Genomic DNA, 23,899 nt, shown 5'->3' with positions numbered 1-23,899 from the left:
TTCCGCGCAACGTACCAAGAGTTGAGCTTGTAGAAAGTGAATGAGGCAATAGCGGTAACAGGCAGCCCACGACAACCTCTAAGAAGACTATTAAACATCTCTGGCATGTTACTTGTCATAAAACCCCATCTCCAACCACATGTGTCGTATGCTAAGGTCCATTTCTCCTTTGAAGGCATCAAGTCACTCAAAAACTGTCTACCATCATCATTTGTAGCTAACTTAAGAGCTTCTAGCTTCTCATTGAATAGCTTAACCTCTTGCTGCCTACAAACCTCCTCGAATAACTTGAAGTTGTCTTTTGTGTGGTCACGTCGTATAAGATTCTGAGCAAGGTGTCTTGTGCACCAACGATGATGTATTTGCCCATAACCAGGGATCACCTCCTCTACAACATTCAGAATCCCAGCATGTCTGTCGGATATCACACAAACATCACGTCCAGGGCCGATTACAACTTGTCTAACGAGTCTAAGGAACCAGTACCAACTATCGGTGTCCTCCTTCCGAACAATGGCAAAGGCTAACGGCACAAGCTGGTCTTCGGCATCTGTCCCAATACATATAAGCATTGTGCCCTCGAACTTCCCTGTAAGAAATGTGCCATCAATTGATACAACAGGCCTACAATGCTTGAATGCTTCAATGCTCTGACCGAAAACCCAGAAAGCCCTACCAAACACCTCCTAGTCGTTCCTTGATTCACCTTCCTTAGGCACGTACTCAAAGTGCGTCCTGGGATTTGCCGCTTTCATTGCGTTCAACCTTACCGGTAGGCGCTCATACGCTTCTTCCCAATTACCAAATATTATTTCCAATGCACGCTGCTTTGCTCTCCATGCTTTTCCATACTTCACGTAGTAGTTGTATAGTTGGAAGATTGTCTCAACCAACACGGACACCGTTATGGTTGGCATATGCTTCACAATAGGGCACAATTGCCTTGCAATGAACCTAGAGTTGAGCTGCAAGTATGTGGTTGATTAACTGAGGTAATCTTCCATTTGCCTGCCCTTGTTTTCCTAGCACATACTCTCCATTGATACAATTGTTGCTCACAAGCCACGGTGTACCTCTTCTCCTTATATGAATTGATCACCCAAAATGGACGGTGGTGGAGAATTGAGTACTCTTGCAACCATGATTTCAACTCATCCATTGTGGCAAACAATAAACCCTTGCGTATGATGGGACAAACTCTAACATCAGGGATGCTGCTCTCATTTAGCCCACCATCAGCAAAAGCCCTATGACCATGGCTAAGGTCCTCGAAATCACCAATTGAAGGCTCTCTATCAGGCAACACCCTCCTCAAAATCTCTATTGCCCTTTCAGTGAGACGACGAACGGGGCGATCGTCATCGGAGTCAACATCCGCCACATCCTCAAATATCTCATCATCTCCATCTACTTCGATATCTAATCGATTGGTGGCCCGAGCATCGCCAAATTCTTCTTCACCACTAAGATCATCCTCATCACTAAGGTCATCATCAATGGAATCATCACCACTAGCGTCATCTAAACCCTTTTCTGAGTCACCTATTACATATGAGTCATCATTGTCCTCATTGTCAGTGTTGCCCTGGACATCTCTATGCTCCATTGTATTGTCTTCAGCATATCTATCGTCCTCAGCCCATCCAACACCATGCTCGGGAAAACCTAGCCCTTCAGCACCACCATATTCATCATGCTCCTGTGATACTACCACTTGGTTATCACCATACCATGGTTGTGTGACAATTATTTCTTCTTCCAAAGAAGGACCGACATCTACGCGAGCGGGGGACGTTCGGCATTCTACTCTTACAGATGACTCCTTGCTAACAACTAAATCCAAAGAACGGACTTCAGAGGCCAAAACAACCGCCTTGTAATGAGTCCATTCTAAGTCACTTGATATTGGCAACAAACGCTTGATACGTGGACCATTTGCCGACCCAACATCTATCACGCCTTGAATCTGAACAAAATCCACATCATTCCAACCTAACTTTATTTTCACTTCCTCTAACAATAGGGTCAATGTGGGCGATTCACCAAAAATCAACAATTGCTCACTCATTTTCTCAAATTTGACACTATCATCTCTTGTCCTAACAACACGGCCTCCATGATGCAACCTCACTAATTTATCCATCTACAACCATCACACATCGAAATATTGTCATATATATATATATATATATATATATATATATATATCATCATATAAATATATACATTAAAAACAAATATCAAAAAGTAAGAAACCCTAACACTACGCTATAAGCCATACCAATTAAGATTTCAACATAACAATATACTAATTAATGTTCTCCACAACACCAAAACATGTACATTTCAATCAAACTCATACAAGAAGGAGGAATGAACAAATGAACAAAAACCACCTTCATCCTAGGGTTTCCAACGAAAACAAGCAATGCAGCAAAATCTAAACGGATACAATGGAAGAGGGGAAGGAGTATTACCTCGTGAGCAAGTTGGAGGGGCTGATTTGGGCCCCTAGCCACTCCCTAGTGGCTAGGGTTTGAAGGGGCGGCGGGGTAAGGAGAGAGAGAGAGGCGCTCGAAGAGGGAAAGACTGATTGGAGGGAGGAGGAAGAAGGCCGCGCGTGGTCTGTATAGCCCAGACCTCGGCGTCACACGACTCAACGCCGAGGTCTGGGGCTCGGCGTTAATGGGCAGCGCGCCGAGCTTTGGGCGGCCAGGCCAAAATGGGCCGTCCAGCCCCGCTCCCTAGGACCTCGGCGTGGCACCATCGAACGTCGAGGTTAGCGGCTTGGCGTCACCTCATTTGACGCCGAGGTCCTAGCCACCTGTATCCGACGACTATAGTCGTCGATGACGTGTCACTATCTAGGCGTCAAATGATAAAACGCCGACATGCGGACCCTGGGCGCGCTGTTACATGACGTCGAAAAACGGTCTATTTTCAAAAATTGTTTCGCCAAGAGTTTTTTTTTAAAAAATGTTTGAAAAAAGGACAAAATGCAAAAATGCTACCACCTACCGCCCGGCGGCCTACGCGCCGTGTCAGCGAGCCGTGCTTCCTCCCGTCCCGTCCCGTCCCGTTGCGCGGCCGGGCGGATGATTCATTTGCACACGCATCCTCATCCTCAGGCAGATGCAGACCTCCAAACCAACAACCCCAGAACGATCCATCTGCGCGCGAGCTCCTCCGCCTCCGCGGCTCCCTCTCCTCCTCGATCAATCATTCATTCGTGGCCCACCTTCCCATCGCAGCCCCCCTCCGCCGCGCCGCGCCACCTTCCACGCTCGCACATGCAGACCCGGCCGCCAGCGCGAGCCATGGCGGCCGCCTAGCCCTCCATCGCGCGCACATGACAGATAGATATAGATGACGACAGACACGGCGTAGGTCGTAGAGCGATTAGTTCCTCTTCCTCATACTATATATATAGGCATATAGCCGCCGGCCGCCGGATGATGACTAGACAGCAACCGCAGCACCAAGCAGGCGGCCTGCTGCTCCGTTCGCTAGGACTAGGAGCAGGCGGCGGAGCCGGAGGAGGTGCCCGCCGGGCGGGGGCCATGAAGTCGGCCACCTCGCTCCTCCTCGGCGCCGCGCTCGCCACCGCCTTCTTCCTGCTCTACACCTCCCTCTGCCGCGACCTCGTCGGCGCCGCCGCGCCCAGCAGGTCATCAGCCACCCCGGCGCCGCGGTGGGAGGAGCAGGAGACCAACACGACAGCTGCGGGGGTTGCTCCTCACCAGCAGGAGGGCACCAAACATGTGGCTGCGAGTAGCGGCGACGCCGATGGTGACGACGACGGCGCCGCCGCCACAACAGAGGAGAAGAAAGGTCAGAGCGAGAAGCAGCAGCCGCGGTTTGTGATGCCTGCCACGTCAGCCCAGCTGGTATAGCCTGTCTTTTGATTTGTTCAACGAAAGCCAGCGAGCAATTCGCCATCTCTTATTCGTTTCAAATAAAGTTTTTTTTTCTCTACAATAAGTAAAATGGTGCTACACTGAAGCATACTTGGTCAACAAAGAAAGTCGTCATTCATTAATTAAGTCATCAGTCTAGCTAACACCTTTCGCGGAAAGAAAAAAAAAAAGAACACCCAACATGTCCATATATCATCTGATCTGAACCTCAAACGGCTACACCAAACCTAACATGGCCAGCTGAAGGACGATTCTGTCCGTAACTGATTAGTGTGCACAATTTCTAGTTTATTAATTTTAATAAGGGTCGATCACTGTTCAGTAACTCATATGACGTTCCCCACCATGGACAGCAGCAGCAGAAGAAGAAGAAAAGTTCACCACCACCGTCCCAGGATCTAGCGGACCTACTCCGGCGAGCGGCGACGGCGGACAAGACGGTGCTGATGACGGCGATCAACGAGGCATGGGCAGCGCCAGGTTCATTCCTGGACCTGTTCCTGGAGAGCTTCCGGCACGGCGAGGACACGTCGCACCTTCCGCGGCACCTGGTGATCGTGGCCATGGACGCCAAAGCCTTGGCGCGGTGCACCGCCGTGCACCCGTTCTGCTACTGGTTCCGCGCCGGCGACGGCAAGGACTTCGCGGCGGAGCAGAAGTACATGAAGGGGGACTACCTGGAGATGATGTGGCGCCGGAACGCGCTGCAGCAGGCCGTGCTGGAGCTGGGCTACAGCTTCCTCTTCACGGACGTGGACATCCTGTGGTTCCGGCCGCCGTTCCCGCGCCTGCCGCGGGGCGCGCAGGTCGTCATGTCGTCCGACTTCTTCGTCGGCGACGTCGACTCGCCCCACAACTACCCCAACGGCGGGCTCCTCTACGTCCGGTCGTCGCCGGCCACCGTGGGGTTCTACCGCCACTGGCAGGCGTCGAGGGCGAGGTTCCCGGGCCACCACGAGCAGTACGTCTTCGACAAGATCGTCAAGGAAGGGTCGTACGCCGCCGCCGCCCCCGGCGCCCGGGTGCAGTTCCTCGACACGGCCGTCTTCGGCGGGTTCTGCCAGCACGGCGACGACCTAGGGAAGGTGGCCACCATGCACGCCAACTGCTGCGTCGGGCTGGAAAACAAGCTCTTCGACCTCAAGAACGTGCTCCAGGACTGGAAGACGTACAGGGCGCGCGCCAGAGCCGGCAACGCGCAGGGATTCTCCTGGCGGGTGCCCGGGAGATGCATACACTGACTGGAGGGGTTGAGCTCATTTCTGATTGTTGGCCAGATGCAACAGCTGTAGCTCATTTGTTTTTCTAGTGAGTACATATACATGCGAAGCTTTTTTTTTTTTGTAATGTATATAGAATTATTATATTATTAGTGACGCAAACACCACCATATTTCATTCGAATGCGAGCATATCTGAAAATTGAAATGCAACGTCCAAGGGCAAGGAGTAAGCATATGCAAGGCCGCCTACAGCCAAGATTGATGTACAAAATCCGAAATGTATTTTACAAGCATTACATCCACTCATGATCATGGAAACAGGGGGTTACAACAGCTCATCAGGATCACGGTGAGCAAGAAAACAGGACTGCAAAATGTAGTTGGCGCGAGGAGAAAGCTGAGTTCTAAGAATACCGCCTCAGTTCAACACAGGATCTACACATACAAACTACTACCTGACCATGGTTAGCTTCCAAAAGAATGCTGAGTCAAGCTTGCCTGCAGCAGTTACACACGGACGTCATTCGTCTAGTCGATGCTCCAAATCAGTTGGGAGGCTCGGATCCTTCTAATGAGTCTATCCATCATCCTCTGCTTATTACTAGCTTCGACAAAGACGATCTTATATTTTCTGTGCCCTTCTCCCCACACTGTCTTCAGCCATATCCGTGTCTTCTGACTGGATGATCTCGAGGTCCCTGATATCCCTCTTCAACACGTTACCTAGCTTGGCAACTGCCTCTGTTTGTAGTTGTAAGGCCTGTGATGTAGGCAATTACAAGTCAGGTTGACACAAGACCCGGTTATCTAACAAGGACAAGGACGAGGACAAAACTGCACCACTTACCTCAAGAAGCTCTGTAACACTCCGTTCATCAACTTTGGCTGAACTAGGAATATAAACAGAACCACCAGCACCACCAGTGCTAGCTAGAAGACGTGACGTCGAAAGAAGTGTATTAACCCTCTTAGACAGATCAGCACTAGGTCCTTTTAGCTGCAAACAAAGACACAAAATTGATGAGAATCCTTAATCGGCCAAAAAGTAGGAATAACGGATGGGGGGAAACCTAACCCGCTTTAATATAGCAACCAATCTTTCATACAAGTCAGCTTCCTCCTTTGTTAAAGGACTGCGGTAACCCCGATTCTCCAACGCCTCCACTATTCTAACAAACTTTTGGCAGTTCACAAACAACAACAATAAGTGTTAGATGCATGGGCTATTAGGCATGAAAACTGAACTGACACCACCAAGCTTCTATTAGGAAACAATGGAGAGAAAATATCACCCTTAAAAGACGTCTCTGAATAACCAGCTCTTGTTGCTTCAATCGTTGGATCCATGGATACGTGTCAGCTTGGAAATGCCTTTGCAGCTGTAATAGAAAAATATGTTAGTCAAAAGTGAGTAATGGAAACGCATATGAAAACATCCATATGAAGCCATACCTTTTTGACGTTAGAGTGAGTCATGCTCAATCTATCAGTATCTGAAACAAGGACTTCGTCTTGAAGCTGTAAAGGAAAAGAACAAGTACTAAGTCTTGAATAATTTCAAAGCTACAAAACCTTGTAGAAAGTTGGAAAATGGCAAAGATAATACCATCAGAACTACTGAAAAAGGTTACAAAGTTAAATGCAAAAGCTGAAAATATCAAGGTATCTTTTACTTCTTTTCGCACCAAAATACAATAAAGTGGAGCATGCTTCACCCAGAACATTACAGAGAGTGAGACAAATATGAGTAATTCAAGACTTAAATATATCCATCAATATACATGAAGACATATAGTTCTATTCAGCATGGAAATAAATATCTAATGCAAATGTGGAGCTTTCACTTTAACTGCTTGATCAACATGTGGGAGAATTGAATGATCACTAGGCCATGAAGAGCAGACAGGTGTGGCCAATGTGATCCTGTAATTGGATGAGAACGTAAAGATGAAAACAAATTGCTATAGCATAGAAAACATCACTGGCCATGAAGTCTTTACTGTCAATAAATTGGAAATAGAAATTATTCTTTTTACTTCTGTTATTAGACTATTATTATCATAATCAATTCAGATGTTTATAACTTTATACCGAGACAAATAACTAAATTTGGAATAAAATGGGATGAACAATCAATTAGTGGCACAAATACAATAAACCATGTAAAGAAATGTATAAAATGCCAAGGCTGATTTTTTTCTTTTTTAAAAAAATTTAGGCTACAAGCTAATAATATGATTTCCTTCTTGGTTCTAAGTTCTAACAAGACCAATAAACCTAGTATGTAAATGTAATGCATCACTTCAGCCAGAATATTGGAGATTCAGATGAATGGAGCCATGGACCACATATATAGGGAAGGTAAAAGAATGTGTTCATTGTCTTTAACAATTACTAGCAAAGTGGATTGCTCAGCCTGTTCTAGGTCCTTTTCTTTCACTGAAGGTCAACCCTGCCTTTTCTAGGTGACACTAGGCAACAGCCGACATAACCAAAGAATAAAACAAAAATTACTGTCAATTCTGCTTCCTTGGATTTTTCTTCCTTAGATTCTGACTTCTGCTTACAGAAGTTTTATGTTATCATATACAATGCAACTTTTTTTTTGTAGGATGTCATTTTGTTTTTTTTTCCTATATCCACATGCTTAACAAAGAACATTTCCTCAGTAAAGATGTTATAATTATGTAAACCATATGTCGCAAACTTTACAAATCCATTGCTGCTGTGATACATTACCATAGTTCTTAAGGCGTAAAGGCGAGGCATGACAATGCGCCACCGCCTGGACGCCTAGGCACCTGCCTTGCCCGCCTAGGCGAGCATTTTGCAAGGCGCTGGGGGTCGCCTGGACGCCTAGGCGTCGCCTAGGCGACGCCTTAAGAACTATGACATTACAAATATCATTTTTCATAATTCAAACCACAAAGTATAAAAGGTTCAAAGAAATGCATTTGTTCTTGCATTGCCCAATTAACCCAAATCCACCACAAAGTCAACTCTTAAGTGCTTTCAACATGCACATGGAAATTGGTTCACCTTGACAAGGAAATCCAGCACCTCTGAGAACCAATGTTACCAAATGTATGCCTAACAGTATATCCACATGCTTAACAAAGAACATTTCTCTGAAAGATGTTATAATTATGTAAACCATATGTCAAACTTTACAAATCCATTGTTGCAGTGATACATTCCAAAACATTTTTCATAATTCAAATCACAGTCTAAAAAGTTCGGAGAAATGCATTTGTTCTTGCATTGCCCAATTAACCCAAATCTGATACAAAGTCTACTCTTAACTTCTTAAGTGCTTTCAACATGCACATGGGAATTGGTTCACCTTGGCAAGGAAATCCAGCACCTCCAAGAATCAATGTTACCTACTGTATGCCTAACAGTATTGCTGGGAAAAGGATGTGACACTTTTACAGAGGTAACACACTATTATTTTTTATCCATAGAGAACATGCCATACCAAATTCATCTAGAATATATAAGCATGCTTGTTAGAAGTTCATATATCAGCATGCTTGGATATAGATACAAAAAGGAAAAAACTGTACTATAGCACACAATTTTTAAATTTACATGACTCCATCAAATCGCAAATCCTAAAAGGGCATAAATTCCAACACTATACCTTAAGCCGATGGGAAAGGTCTTTAAAACCCTGCACAAGCTGAGGCCAGAGCCTCTCCCTATCTGCGCTATCCATGCATTCAAGTTTCCCCATTGCTTCTGCCCACATAATCTGCCACAAAGTAGAAGTCAGAAGAAATGAAATGTCATCAAAGGAAAGTTCAACAAAACAGAAGATAGCAAATTATTTACACAAATTTATACAGGTGCTTACATCTGATGCAGCAACTGGCTTCACCCTTTGGGAAGGCTCTGTCACGCTGAACAACAGATGCTGCCCAGATCAAAACAGACAGAAACATATCAACCAAATCGCATCAACCCAAATCTAGTGCACCACAAAGGAGAACAGAAGAAATCTCACCCTGAAAGCATAACGGGGGTTACCGGGGTCCTCCTTGTACGCATCAACGATGGCCTGAACTCACGCGGAAACAGAACATTCATTTAGCGCTTGCTCTCCTCAACATTCAAGGCGAATCTGAGAGGGATTCCATCGTCGCATACCTGGATGTCGCGGTCAGACGGGGAGAGCGGCAGCGGCGCGACGGGGGCCATCTGGGTGGTGATTTGCGCGCCGCCACCTCCTAGCAAGCCGAACGGCGACGGGGACGGCGTCGCCTGCTGCTGCTGGAACCCAAAGGGCGAGGGCGAAGGAGTTCCGCCGAACGCCGGCGCCGAGGAGGGCGTGCCGAATGCCGAGGTCGACGAGGGCGTCCCGAAATTCAGCGCGCCGAACGCCGGAGCCGAGGATGGCGTGCCGAATGCTGAGGTCGACGAGGGCGTCCCGAAGTTGAGCGAGCCGAACGCCGAGCTCGTGGAAGCGGTCCCGAACGCTGGCGCCGACGTCGATGCACCGAAGGCCGGGGTCGTGGAAGCGGTCCCGAACGCTGGCGTCGACGACGGGGTCCCGAAGGCGGGCGTCGACGAGGGGGTGCCGAAGGCCGGGGTGGACGATGTCGCGCCAAATGCCGGGGTGGTGGAAGGCGTGCCGAAAACCGGGGTGGTGGAGGGGTTCCCGAAGACGGGAGTGGTAGATGGGGTCCCGAACATGGCGGCGGCGGCGGCGGCGGAGATCGCCGGCGTCAAGGTTTGGGATGGGGGTTTAGGGTTCTCTACTGGGGAGAGTGGAGTTGGGGAAAGAAGGAAAAGGGGAAAACAAGGAGAGGTCGGGGCCTCGGGGGTGATTCGAATTCCGCGTTGATCACGATTCACGGCCCATCAGCAACCCGTTATTATTAAATTAAAAAAAGATTTAATCAGGTTATCTGTTGCATTCGACCCGTTTTAGACCAATGCTATGGGAGGATTTCATATCTCAGTTTCTAACCCATCCTATTTTAAAAATAACTCTATTCTCATGAAACTTTTATCATCTCTCTTCATTAATATAACATCACATTGGCATATTTAATATTCATAAAACACCGATAAAATCCTATTAAGACTGGCCTTAAGGCCTTGTGTACATAGTTTTTTTTTAAAAAAAGGCCATGTGTACATACCATGTGATTGTAATAAATCAAATTATATATAATCAAATTTTAATCTAAATGTGATTAATTATATGATGATTTATTATAATCAAAACCCTGATTGTCATAATCAAGGTGAGACTAGGTTATAGCGGCTCATAGGTGCTAAAAGTCTAACTTATCCTCCAATCAATTATCCAACTTGCCAAACTAACCATAATCAATCATCATAACCTAGTCTCACCTGGATAAGTTAGGAATGTCTCACATTAACCAACCATAATCAATCATCATAACCTAGAAACTCAAACACTCTGGTTACTTTAGTTTGTAATTATGATCATAATACCTCTTATATTTTTACTCCCTCCAGACTGATTTCTAAGGCGTTCTAGCGTTTTTTAGAAAGACCAGTATGCAAGATGCAACAACCATTTTGCGGCGTACCAAATTGTTGCATGCGACGCTTCGTGCTATTAGCATTTACTAGTTTTTCTTCTACCATTACGGCACTCACAATGCAAGACTCTATCACAAAGTCCAAGACAATTAATTACATATTATTTATGATATTTTACTGATGTGGCAGCATATTTATTGAAGAAAGTGGTAGAAAAAAAAAATAAGACTTCAAGTCTTATTTAGACTCTAAATCTACATTGTTCAGGGTAATAAATAACATTAGACTCGAGTTCGTATTGTAAGTGCCCTTAGGCATGTATGTATTTCCATAAACAGCCAATGGTGAAGCACATCATCGGGCACGAGATCAGCAATTAATCACAACTGCTGCCCTAGTTAATCGGCGTGCACAACCTCCCACTATTTATATTGGTATCTGGAATTTTCTCTATTACGCCTAAGAAATGGATCCAAAGGGAATATCTATATTCTTCTATCTAGACTATAACAATCCAGTTGTGGTCCAAACATGCTCTAAACTACTCCCTCTGTCCCAAAAATAAGTGTCGTTTGCGCTTTCTAAAAAATAAGTTTAACTAAATATATAATAAAAAATATTAATATTTATAGTACATAATTAGTATCATTGGAAAGATTTTTAAGTCTAGTTTTTTAACAAATTTATTTAGAGATACAAATATTGCACGTATTTCCTAAAAATCAAGTCAAACTTATGGCACGAAAATCTAAAACGACACTCTTTTTGGAACGGAGGGAGTATGTCACTCGACTAATATGCCTGTTCTACCTTTAGTGTTGTCTTAGAATAGAAGGTGCTAGGAAAGCCATTTTTGTAATGCTATAGGAGGAAAAAAATAAAAAAAAAACGAGATGAGAAGTCGTTGATAGCATCAAACAAGAATTTGATACTTGCATACCGCTTATTGCTTTCGGTTCTGAATTTAAACGACTAGTTGCATTCATTAGAGTGGAACCTTTGGTGGATCTAGGAGCTGATCTATGTTTTTGGTAGTCTAGAGTTCGCGGAGCCAAGACGTTTAGCTAAAAATATCTGGAGAAAAGCTGTTTTTTTTTTTTACAATCTAAAGCTCACCCCCTTAGACGTCGAACGAACTCTCCAACACTCTCTAAGACTAGCTTTATACTACTCCCTCCATTGTTCGTCTACTTTGGCTATCCAAAATGGTCTTTGATGGAAAAGTTATTTGCGCAGCGTCAGTTATTACAAAACTATAATCATTGCAAAGTGTTTATTTTGTTTTATTTACATGTCACATTAGTTTTATCCCAAGTCAGGTATTACTACCTTTAATCGCCCATTTTTAAAAATCTTATAGTTTCACAACACATAGGAATTAGATATTACAAAAGTATTTTTCATAGTAAATTTAAAAATATAAATTCTATGTCATGGATTTATATTTTTTTTAAAAAAAAATCAATGGTCAAAGGTATAGAACCATGTTAATACGACATGTCAAAAAAAACGTGGGGAGTACGTTTAAATACTACGTGATATTAGACTAAGGTCTTGTTTATATTTTTTTTTAGATTTTGAAACTGTAACACTTTTGTTTGTATTTGGCAATTATTGTCTAACCATGGACTAACTAGGCTTAAAAGATTCATCTTACAAATTACAAGCAAATTGTGCAATTGCTTATTTTTTTATCTATATTTAATACTTCATCCATGTGCCACAAGATTCAATGTGACAGAAAATCTTGAATTTTTTTTAGATTTTGGAGTAAACTAAACAAGCCTAAGTTTGCTAAAACGAAAAAAAAAAACAGACCATAGTTGATCTCTCAGGCTACGGATGACAGAAGAATAAATTAGTAAATTAGTGATACATGTATGATACATGCATCTAGTAGACATTCACATCCACGACAAACAAGTAGTCAGAAATTTTCAGAAGTGGAAGTGAATATACACTTGATGCTTCTAGCCCGTTCGCTTGTTTTATATTTACCAACAGTGTTTTTCTCTCACGATAAATCAGCGAATAATATTTTTAGCCATGACTTTACAGACCAGTGAATAGAAGGTGGGATCACCTCTTCGTCACCTTCTTTCCAGTGTCAACCTTGAAAGCAAGATTTTTGCTTGAAGACGACTCCATCTCGCCCAAAGATTGACCTTTATGAGCCTGAATCTTGCTCACAGCCTCGTCAAGCTTCATGCCATCAAGCTTCTTCTCATGAGAAGAGCAAAAACTAACTTGTACTTGGGTCAGGTAAGAGCCATGAATTCCATGATAATCTTTTGGTTAATTTCACCTTCATCAATTCGAGCATGAATTGTAAGACGTTGTCACGTTGACAATGAGAATTGGTAACGGTACAGCATTAACAAATAGTTACCAAATTAGTACAATAAACCTGCAGACTTTAATTCCAAATTCTCAAAGCCCCTGATGTGAACATAAGTTTAACTGAGAAAAAATCAAACTAACTGGAGTAATTCAGAAAGCTTTAATTCCAAATTTCTTCTGCATGTTTACACCAAGAACTTGCCCAAATTGAAGTAATTCACATCCTTTTAGAAAGTAGAAAATCCTTTTTTATTTCTGTACTTGCAAACAAAGCATCATAAAAAAGCAACCAGTTGTAGCATCACATGATTTAGCAGAAAATTTCACTGCAGTTGAATTTGAGATCGTTTGCTGCTGAAGAACTCCTATTTATATGGTTTGCATTGATGAATAACAAAACTTGAACTCTACACGATTCCAGGTACTCGATCAGAGGTATGTGACGAAGGTTGAGCTATTCAGCATCAAGCCAACCTGGAGTTAATCTGTGGCACAAACTTTTGGGCAGGAAACATGTGGCATATGAAGAATGAATAAGAATGTCCATCTGGTTTTGTAACTCAGGCTACAACTGCATGATTATAGCAATCCTTCTATTTAACAGTTCACATTACAAAACTCCAGATTTTACTTGGTGATCAATTACCATCAAGATTCAAGGATCAAATTTACTGCAAAGGGGTTACCACTTTGAAGAAACATTTTAATGAAGGGAAGCTTGGGAATAATGATGGTTGCCTCAAATGGGTAACCATGGTTTTACAGCTGATCAAAGGAAGCCAATCAGGCAGTAGCTCCAATATATGTGTGGTGTTAGTGACATGTACAATCATCACTTGCCAGGAAAAGTAACACCCTCGTTAGGGGACTTGTCATGGTTGGCAAAACATATCAAAATACTGTTTTGCCTGTATTCGAAAAAAAAACAGGCTGCTTTGCCATTGCCAATCAAGGCAATGAATGTGACGATTTGAAACTCAAGGGCACCGATTTGCCAAGGCCAATCATGGCAATAAATGTGGCAGTCAAAATTCTGTGCTATTTGGTGTATGTTGAGCAGCCCATCTTCTCGCACAGTAGCAATTGCATGAGCTGCTTCTTGAAGGACATCACCTTTTTTCTTTAAAATCCCTATGCTTCATGGTGAAATCTCATCTACATTTTATAAATGAGCTCCGTTTTACACCAAAGCAGTCACCCTTCCTTCTTGCCTTACCATTACCACTTTACCCCCTGAGTTCCTCCATGGATAGTATTTCTAGATCAGTGCAATTATTCATACTCCTCATTTGTTCAGTTAGTTCATCCAAAACCTCATAGATTTCTGGAGCTAGAGGGTTGGACCTATCCCCAACCAGAAAGGGGGTGAATCCGTTACCAAGATCAGCCCATGCTAACCCAGGTGCTTTCATGACACCCAGATCTCTCATCAGTTTTCTGACTGTTGCTAGCTCATTCCAGCAACCTGCAGCTGCATACATGTTAGCAATCAGAACATAGTGCCCAGCGTTATCTGTCTTCATCTCCAAGAGCCTCCTTGCTGACCTTTCACCAATTATTATGTTACCTTGCTCATGGCAAGCTCCTACTAATGCTGCCACCATAGTTGATGTTGGAGGGAAGGGAGTCTGGTTGAGCAATTCCTCTGCCTTTTCCAATAGTCCAGCACGCGCATATAGATCAACCATGCAAGAATAGTGCTCCATTTGGGGCTTTATACCATATGACTTCACCATCTTGTCAAAAAGCTCTTCCCCTTCATCCACAAGCCCAGAGTGGCTACAAGCAGAGAGTACAGTAACCATGATGATGGCATCTGGCATGATCCCACTGTCAATCATCCGTTTGAAAAAGCGCAGAGAAACAATTCCTTTTCCTTGCATTCCAAATCCTGCTATCATTGAAGTGAAGGATATCATGTCATGGTCATCCATAGTATCAAATACATTTTGAGCCACTGAAAGCCTCCCTGATTTTGAGTACATATCTATAAGAGAGTTCCATAGCAAACGGTACCCTTTGAATCCTTGCTTAATAATGTGTGTATGAAGTTCCCTCCCATGTTGCAGGTTAGCAACACGGGCACACAGGGCGAGATAGGTGACTACAGTAACATAATTTGGTTGCACATCACTGCATACCATTTCACGGAAAATCCTAGAAGCTGCTTCTGCATCATCAGACAATGCAAAACCAGCTATCATAGTGTTCCATGCTACCAGACCTGGGCATCTCATCATTCTGAACAGCATGAGAGCATGCTCCATATCGTTGCACCTGGCATACATTGTGATCACTGCATTGATCACGCTATCGATTTCGTGACATTGCATTCGGACTGCCAACCCATGTATCTCCTTCCCAAGCCTCAACCACCCTGCCCGTGAGCATGCGTTCGATCCAATCACCAAAGTCACAAAATCAATGCTTGCACCACCTCTCACCATATCCCGAATTAACCCAACTGCTGCCCTATAATCATGCATCTGGATGTAACCGCCGGCAATCGTGTTCCATGTCACCGAGTTCACCTCTGCACCCTCAGCCTGCATCCGGCGAAATAGCTCTACTGCCTCTCTCCACTGCCCAGATGCAGCGTAGCCTGAGATCATCGAGTTCCACGACACCACATCCCTATGCTCCATTCCTTCGAACACCCCACGCGCAGCCACAACGTCCCCACACTTAGCATACATGGACACCAGTGCGTTCTGGCAAAACAGGTGCCCGTCCATGCCGGCGTCCGCAGCGCGCACGTGTACCGCCCGCCCGAGAGCGAGGTTCGCGGTCTCGGCGCAGGCACGGAGCACTTTGGGGTAAGTGAAGGCATCAGGGGGGACGGCGTCCTTGTCGATCATCTCCTGGTACGCGGCGAGCGCGTGGCGCGGCAGGCCGTGGCTGAGGCAGGCGGAGATGAGAACATTGTAAGGTTCGGGGGACGTGGAGCCGGCGGCGAGCGAGGAGGCGGCGGGGAGGAACGACGGGTGGTTGGAGTAGAAGGAGAGGAGGCGGGGCAGGAGGAGCGAGAAGCGGGAGAGGCCGAGGGAGAGGGAGAGCCCGTGGAGTTGGAGGCCGACGCGGAGGTCGGAGCGGTGGAGGTGGAGGAGCGAGGCGATGGGGCGGAGGAGGAGTCCGGTGGCGGCGGCGGGCGGCAGGAGGTGGCGGAGTTGGGAGAAGGCAAGGAGTGGGGCCGGGAGGATGCGGAGGGCGGATGGGTCGGATAGGGAGGCGAGGAGGGAATGGACGGTGGCGGCAGGACTTGGCGGTGGCGGCCGTGGTGAGAGCGCCGCCGCGGCGGACATTACCGGAAGTCTTGAACTCCGGAGTAGTATCAACAAGAATGGACGCGATACAATTTTGTTTTTTTATAAATGGAAAGGAGAAGAGAGAAAAGAGAGACGGGGTGGACTCAAGGCTGGTGACGTGGCATCCTCCGGGTGGACAGTGGACTCGTCAAGGAAACTGAAATATTTTATAAAATTTTTAAGATTTTTTGTTAAATGCATTGAACATTAAATATATATTAAAAATACTAATTACATAATTCGACTATAATTTATGAGATGAATCTTTTAAGTCTATTTAGTCTATATTGAACAATAATAATCAAATACAAATAAAAATTCTATAGCAGCACTTTGCAAAATTTTTACCAACTAAACAGCCCCTAACCTCTAGACTATCGTTTTGTATTTTACCCGAGCTATTTCAATAACAGACAATCAGACATCATAATTTAAGTTGACAGCCTACTCGGCTGGAGGCTGTAAAACTCTGCATTTTTTTATTTTATCATTATGTTGATACATTTTAAATTGTTAGCGTTACTTTTCTATTGTATTATTTATGTTGTACCTTAGCGAAACTAGTATAATGACCGTGCTAACGCCACAGTTTTTTCTAGGGAATGCTATAGTAATTTTTTTAGAGTTCTAATTTTGGGTAATTGTTTTTAAGTCTATATACATTTTATGAATCATCAGTACATAAAGACATCTTTACATTTTCTCTAACTTTTTAATCAAATATTAGATATCTTCACAAATGTTGTCGTAGCACTCGTTTGCAGGACTCGCCAAAATTTCAGCCAAAAACTCCGTCCTTAGTGATCTTGATAGCTGTGAATGACAGATAATATTTTGTCAATATTTAATCGTTCATTGACGCAAATATAGTTGGAGACTGCATGTGCTTACATTATTTATCGGCGGCAATCTCACGTTGTTTTCTCTTGCTCTCTTCCCTTTCTTCTTCAGTCATCCTCGCTGACGATCACGCTGATACTCACGTTGTCTTCTATTTATCTCCTCCCTTCGTTCATTGGTAATCTCAGCACGACGATTGCGACCTTGCGATGTTTGGGCCCACCTCGACGAGACCTCATGTTTAACAAGAATTTTGACAAATTTGGATTAGATTATAAAATTAGAAAAAAACACCCAATTATTAAAAGCATACCTACGACGTTGGTGATGTCACTTAGCACATCGCGTGTATGTCTAGGTGTAGACATTGAAACCTCCTGAGTGAAGAAAAAGGAACTGCAAAAGGGCATTCATGAATTTTATCATTAGACGTTGCATGATTAGTCAGAGACTCATACTATGACCTCATACACTTTTATTAGTTACTTACTACAGAAATATGCAACCATTTAGATGTACATGCATATAGGTTCAGAAATCACCCATCACCCATCTGAACCTATATCTAAAACCATTACCATTTAGATCATAATATTGCTACTCATTTGAGGTTGCCGTCAGGGACCTAATCAAGTCAAGAACAGCTAGTGACATGCAGCAGAGGCAACACCTAAGCACGGCGCATACTTGCACAAGCACAAATAATGCACTTACAGACAAATAAAGGAGAAGAGGGGTCGGTCTGGATACCAGACTAATGTACCTGGAAATAGATTATGATGTGCCCTTTTAACATTAATTATGGTGTATGACATTATCGTGTAAAATTTAAAATTAAAGCAAACTTATAAATAGAGAAAGAAAAAAATATTGTTCATTGAATTTGTTGGTTCGAGTAAATCGAGCGCAACACTAGAGTTATCTCGACATAGTCAAAGTATAGAAGAAACGATTCTTACTTTTTTCATAGGCAACTGATCCGGACATAGGAGAACAGAGTATAGACATTTCCACTTCAAATCTTAAAATAAGAACAATGTTACTCCATGTATCTAATTTTGCATATATAAATGTTTCGAGCATGTTTGGGATTTCAAGTGAATTGACTACTCACGGCTAAAAAGAACCATTTGATTCTTTTAAATCTGTCGAACTGCCAATCTCGCCCTAATAAGTATGCTCAAATCTTTGTGTCGTGTCTATCTCCCCCTGCTGCCCCGCTATTCCATCATTCAATTGCGAGTTGTGTCCTCGGTGCATCTTGAGTTTGAACTAATACAAATTCAAGAGGTAAAAAGTTAGGTCTACAAGCATTCATTAAAATGTCACAGTTACTAATATACAAATAATTTTGCAAGACAATACTCTTTTATTAATCAAGGCGTTTACAAAATCCAACCACCTTAGTTAAATGTCTAAAATTAATGGAGATGGTCGTTTTCATTCACCGAGGTGGTCACAAGTATATATACGATACTTAGGGTTCCTCACCTCTCTCTCTCTCTCAGGCGCTTCTATCTCAACTCCCTTTCCCTGCGATCCTCTCTCCCCTACACAACAGTGCCCCTCTCCCCCACGCGTCGCCCTCCCTCTCTCCATTGCCTCCTTTCTCTCCGTACCCTCTCTCCACGTGCACTCTTTTTCCACTGCGCCCCTCTCTCTCTCCACAGTGGCGGGTAGCGTTTGGCGGCGAGGGTCCAAGGGTGGCGTGCCTGTGTGGGGTCACGGTGGCATGGTGGTGCACGCGCAAGGAGTAGGCCGTCGCGACGACGATGAAGTCCGGTGAGATCCAGTCCCCTCCTCTTCCCTAGCGGTGAGATCCGTCCCCTCCTCCTCCCTAGCGACGAATTCGCCCCCCTCCTCTCCAGCGGCAGATCTGACAACCTCCACCATCTCTACTTCCACATTGGGCGACCTCCACCATCTCCACCACCTCTAGGTCCATATTTAGCAACCTTCACTCCAGATTTGGTGGGTGGCGGCCCCAACGAGCGGTGGTGTGCAGGCCTATTCATAGATTTTTTTACTTGATTAACTGAGATGGGTATGTCAACTGTTTCGGAAAAGATCGATTTACTGTGACCTTTCCACCGAGGCGGTTATAATGCCCGCCTTGGTAAATCTATTTTACTCACCTCGAAAAAGCTTACAGTAGTAGTGAGTGCTACACCTCTAAGCAAAGCCCTATGGAAATTAAAACCACCTTTTAAATGTCATGATAATTGTTTGGTTTTTACTAAAAGATCATTTAAAAAGATAATCTTCTAAAACAAAATTGGAGGGCTGAAGAGAAGTGTTGTTTTTTTTATAAAATAATTACAATACCATCCAACTTTTAAATTTTGATTGTCATGTAGCACAATTTGTTTGGAGCATACGACGAATTTGGCTTAGAACCAACAATACATATGACTATTTATTTTTCCTATAACCATAGTCATAAAAACTTGAGATAAAATTGTGCTCTCATTTTCAAATAGGGTCGAGTCCATATTTCGTCCTATATATTTGATAAATTGGATGGTCTTTTTTAGGTTTTATTTAATTTCGAAAAAATTTCAGATTTCAACCCTGTAGCATTTTCGTTTTTATTTGACAAATTCATTCACTTATACAAATGCGAACGCGGGGCTGAGCAGCCAGTCGTGCCAAGATAGCAAAAAAAATTTCCACCCTTACATCCAGTATTTACGGTGTATATTTACTCCTAGCGATATGATATCTAGAGCCTTCTCGGTTTCTCCCGACCCAGCACATCGGTAAAAAAAAGTCCGGCCTCTCCCCTTCTTTTTCCTCGTCACTCCCTCGCCTCCTCCCTCTACGCCGGCAGAGCGACGGCGGCGGCCGCCCTCCTCCTCTTCCTCCTCCCCCCTCGCATCGCAGCATGCTGGACAGGCCAGCACGCCGGCCCACCGCGCAAGGCGCTGCCAGGGCGCGACGGCACCCCCTGGCTGCGGCGCGACGCCATACGTGGGCCTCGGCGGTGGCCGTCACCAGTCATGGCCGCCGCCTCGTCCTTCTCCTCCACTCGCGTCCCGGTGTACCGGCCTCTCTACATCCTCGCCCGTGACCTCGTCGTATGTGCTGCTCGGGGCGGCTGGGCGCCGGCTCTTCCTCTTCGTCGACGGTGACGCCGGCCTCTGCTCGGCCTCTAGCTCTGGCGGCGGCCATCATCAGGCCTTCGCTGGCGGCGAGCACCCACCAGGTACACACATCCCTTCTCTTCCCTGCTTGTTGTGCAGCACCGAGCACTCAAACCCTAGCTTAATCCATTTGTATTAGAATCTGATCTGGCTACAATCTCTTTAGATTTGTTACCTGGTAAGTGTGCAACCTTTTTTTTCTCCACAGATTATTCCCATGTTTATTTTTCCCTATAAATTTGAACCTTATTTTCTAAATATTGACGCTGGCAAGGCCAACTGGATCAGCAGCTCAGGGAAAAACACATGATGAACTCCCCAAGCTGAGCATGTAGCAAACCTAGAAGCTCGGCCTGAAGCTATGCGAGAACGCTTTTGCTTACTCACTATCTTTAGTTTTTTTTTCATCTAAGTTAACTAACGAGTCTCTAATATGAAATTAACTAATGGTTTCTGTATTTTTTTCCTCCAGAATACCTTAAGTCTACTCTATTTTACCTCTGATTCGTACATTATTGTCAAAGACTACCAACAGGGAGCTGCCTGGATAATCTATCAAAACAATGCATGGCCTAGCAGTTTTCTTGCAGTAAGGTATTGTGATGCCCCCCCTTTCTTTTTTTCTTTGGTCACTTAGTTTCGCTCATGGTATATGCAGTGGGCTTAATTATTTGTCATCCCAATTTAGTCTTCAGAAACACTTACGTGCAGTTGGCTTGCCAACCATGACCAATGGAGACACAACGTGGGTCTATAAAAGTCATAATAAAAGAGAAAGTGCTAAAGTACTAAATAAGATAGATCTTTCCTTGTGTCTTAAGTTTACCTTAATGTACTTCCACACTTTACAAGCATAATAGGTTTCTGCAGGCCCTAAAACTATCTTTTGGTTTATGTCATGTAATAGCATGCCCTTGATTTTATTAAGAACAATTATAATACTGATTCGTTAATCCAGATTAGTGATTTTTACTTTATTTTGGTCCTCACTTATGGCGGCACCATCTAAACATTTACTACTCTGTTAATTCCTGTAGGTTAAGATTTTCAGACGCAAAAATGAAAGAGTATGCAGACAAGGCTGAAGAACTTGGTGCAATGCTTGCTACCGAAGTGGTATGCTTTTTCGTTATCTTCTTTCCTTGTTTCTGGCCTTTGATCTCCTCGAGCCCCCACACAAATTAGGACTTTTATTTTTCATTAGTTTCCTTACCTGGTGGACTACACATCCATATGAACGGATGTTCATAGCGACGCTCTGCCTTACAATTCTGAGTTTAACATATTATACATGTGCAAATCAAACACTAAATCTCATGAGTCTTACTACAATTGAGTAGCAGCTAAAACACTTCTCTGTCTAATTTATATGATTTTTATGCATCTGAGCTATTACACGTGTTTTCGGTTTTCCCTGTAGTGAGTTAAGTCCCTTTACAAAGAAGTAATTACTTCTCCATCTAAACCGCATTGGAGTGCTTCTTACCCTACCAGGTAACCCCCTCTCTGGTAAGCTTTAGTTTCCTATATTGATTCATGTGTCCTTCTTTTTAAGCCACCTAAAACTTGGAAATATAAATTAATTCTTGTGCTCAGCGCTGCTAGCTAACTGACCAAGATGATCTCCTTTATTAGTTATTTACTTCATTTTTGCAATTGTGGATGCCTATTGCAGTTCTGTTCATGAATAGTGCACATTGTATTGTATGTCCATTCATTCATCTTGGGATAACATATCTAATTTAATCACACTATGTGCATCACATTCCAAAGGAAAAACTTATTGGCACCAAAAATAATATTTTCATTACTGACAGAGTAGATTAATTTATTTGGTCCTACAATACTTAATCAAATTAATTTTCCAGTATATTCCCTGGCATATTAGAATTCGAAAGAAAATGCTCCTATGGACCTGACTGGGGCTGCAGTTCTTCTGAATGCTTCGAAAAGTTGTTTCCTTTGCAGTTCTGATCATATCAGAAGTAGTTCAATTAAAATATATGGGTTGCCTCATATCATAATTGAATATGCCTAAGTTTACTATTGCCGTATTTGGAAAAATTGTTGTCGTACCCGGCCATAGTTTCCCTGTGTTGTGTTTGTTTTTAGGTTTTGTTTTCCTATATGTTCCCTCTGCAAAAGAAGACTTAATATGCAAACTCAGAGACAGGCTCCATGTACATGTTCATGTAGCTTTATTCTTATTTTTGTGAAGCTTGAACTATGTGCCATTTACGTCATGGTTTGTATTTAAGTTACTTGGCGAGTCCTCTTCTCATGCCTGAAACTGAAGTTGCATCTGTTTGTATTTGGAGGATTGTTCCTTCCAAAGGGGTTGCAATGTTTACGAAATTTTATTCTGGTTTCCCATAATGCAGCTCATCATGTCTACCATAATTTGATTAGCTCTAAATTGCCCCCATGTTTTCCTTTTAGAGTACTTTGTGTTCAGCCTGCTAAATTGTGTTATTTTTAGCAGGTGCCTATCTTATTCTGGTCGTCTTTCTATTTTTTGCATTATTTGGCTTAACAACAATTTTATCGACCGGAAAGCTAAAAGGTAAGCGAAGTCGCTTCATTCCTCCAAACTTTGCATTTCAAATTCCCCTCATATCAAAACTAAATAGACTTACTCCTACCGTGGTTTATTAAAAACAATGACTAGGCACAAGACTCACATGGATTCAGTCTTCAGCCAAAACCTAGAGCTCAGACGTCTACTTCAACAAAGAAAACAAAATAGGTAAAAAATATAGCTCACACCCATATTACTGGAATCTTTTTCGTTGCTAGATAAACAAAAAGATACATGTATACATACACATTATTATGTGCCGGAACTTACATAAAAATGTGCAGTTTTAGGGTAGAAATATATCAAACACTCAAATTTACCATTTTAGTGCTCCACTTCATATACATATATTATTTGTGAGCTGTAATTGTAGTTACTTTCAATCTAATTTGTGTACACTATTTTTACAACCTCAGATATTTTTAACTCCTAATAATATTGTTTTGTAATACCTCATAAATGTGTCTTGTCAATAATACTCTTAAATCTTCTGTGGATTTATATGTTATAAAATCCTTTGAACAATTTTTTATTCTTTGCTATCGCAGGGTGCACCACCATCTTAAACATGGGTCATCTTCTTTACAGAATGACAAGCAACAACTACTCATGAACTAATGTTTGTAGAATATTGCCTCTGTTATTTTCTCAAGTAGAATTGCTAGAATTAGCCATCAACCTGCTTCATACTAAACTTGCATAACAACTTTATCACACACTTGACGATGTTTTCTTTGCCTATTAAACTCTCCTGTCTTAATGCAGTGGCACCTCCTATCATCGTTTATAGTGTTTCAAAACTTTGTTGTTCTATATTTATTTATCAACTTCCAATACCTTCTATCCACTTATCTACTTTGTTAATAATCGCACTTATCTACTTTGTTAATAATCGGCGCGCAGGGACGCGCCATTCCTACTAGTATTATCCAATCATAAGGGCACTCACAATGCAAGACTCTATCACAGAGTCCAAGACAATTAATTACATATTATTTATAGTATTTTGCTGATGTGGCAGCATATTTATTGAAGAA

General features: G+C 43.2%; 3 protein-coding genes and 1 long non-coding RNA gene across 9 annotated transcripts; 2 read left to right on the top strand and 2 right to left on the bottom strand.

Annotated features, from left to right (window-relative positions):
* Positions 3,050-5,317, top strand: LOC110432887 (uncharacterized protein At4g15970-like). Of its 2 annotated transcripts, none has more exons than XM_021454001.1 (2): positions 3,050-3,887; positions 4,274-5,317. In XM_021454001.1, the coding sequence occupies exons 1-2, from the start codon at positions 3,453-3,455 to the stop codon at positions 5,156-5,158; spliced, it is 1,320 nt and encodes a 439-aa protein (XP_021309676.1). In that variant the 5' UTR covers positions 3,050-3,452; the 3' UTR covers positions 5,159-5,317. The 2 variants fall into 2 exon arrangements, with proteins under 2 accessions (XP_021309676.1, XP_021309675.1); XM_021454000.1 differs by having other exon boundaries at positions 3,052-3,887; positions 4,271-5,317.
* LOC8057307 (nuclear pore complex protein NUP54) lies at positions 5,373-9,951 on the bottom strand. The gene is made up of 9 exons (XM_002459681.2): positions 9,289-9,951; positions 9,146-9,199; positions 8,996-9,055; positions 8,783-8,893; positions 6,592-6,657; positions 6,432-6,518; positions 6,215-6,316; positions 5,987-6,136; positions 5,373-5,899 (listed from the first exon to the last, which is right to left on the bottom strand). The coding sequence occupies exons 1-9, from the start codon at positions 9,832-9,834 to the stop codon at positions 5,762-5,764; spliced, it is 1,314 nt and encodes a 437-aa protein (XP_002459726.1). The 5' UTR covers positions 9,835-9,951; the 3' UTR covers positions 5,373-5,761.
* Positions 14,223-16,298, bottom strand: LOC8084635 (pentatricopeptide repeat-containing protein At1g71490). The gene has a single exon (XM_002459680.1). It carries the CDS (start codon positions 16,296-16,298, stop codon positions 14,223-14,225), a length of 2,076 nt encoding a protein of 691 aa, XP_002459725.1.
* Positions 19,874-23,705, top strand: LOC110432162. 5 transcript variants are annotated; one of them, XR_002449572.1, is made up of 7 exons: positions 19,875-20,346; positions 20,820-20,878; positions 21,322-21,400; positions 21,705-21,778; positions 22,767-22,847; positions 22,953-23,030; positions 23,411-23,705. It is a non-coding gene; the product is annotated as an uncharacterized LOC110432162 (long non-coding RNA). The 5 variants fall into 5 exon arrangements; XR_002449571.1 differs by having other exon boundaries at positions 20,809-20,878; XR_002449570.1 differs by having other exon boundaries at positions 20,757-20,878.

The sequence above is a fragment of the Sorghum bicolor genome, chromosome 2, assembly GCF_000003195.3.
Source record: "Sorghum bicolor cultivar BTx623 chromosome 2, Sorghum_bicolor_NCBIv3, whole genome shotgun sequence".
Lineage (NCBI taxonomy): Eukaryota > Viridiplantae > Streptophyta > Magnoliopsida > Poales > Poaceae > Sorghum > Sorghum bicolor.
The sequence above is the reverse complement of the archived record's forward strand: the minus strand, read 5'-3'. Positions and strand labels throughout refer to the sequence as shown.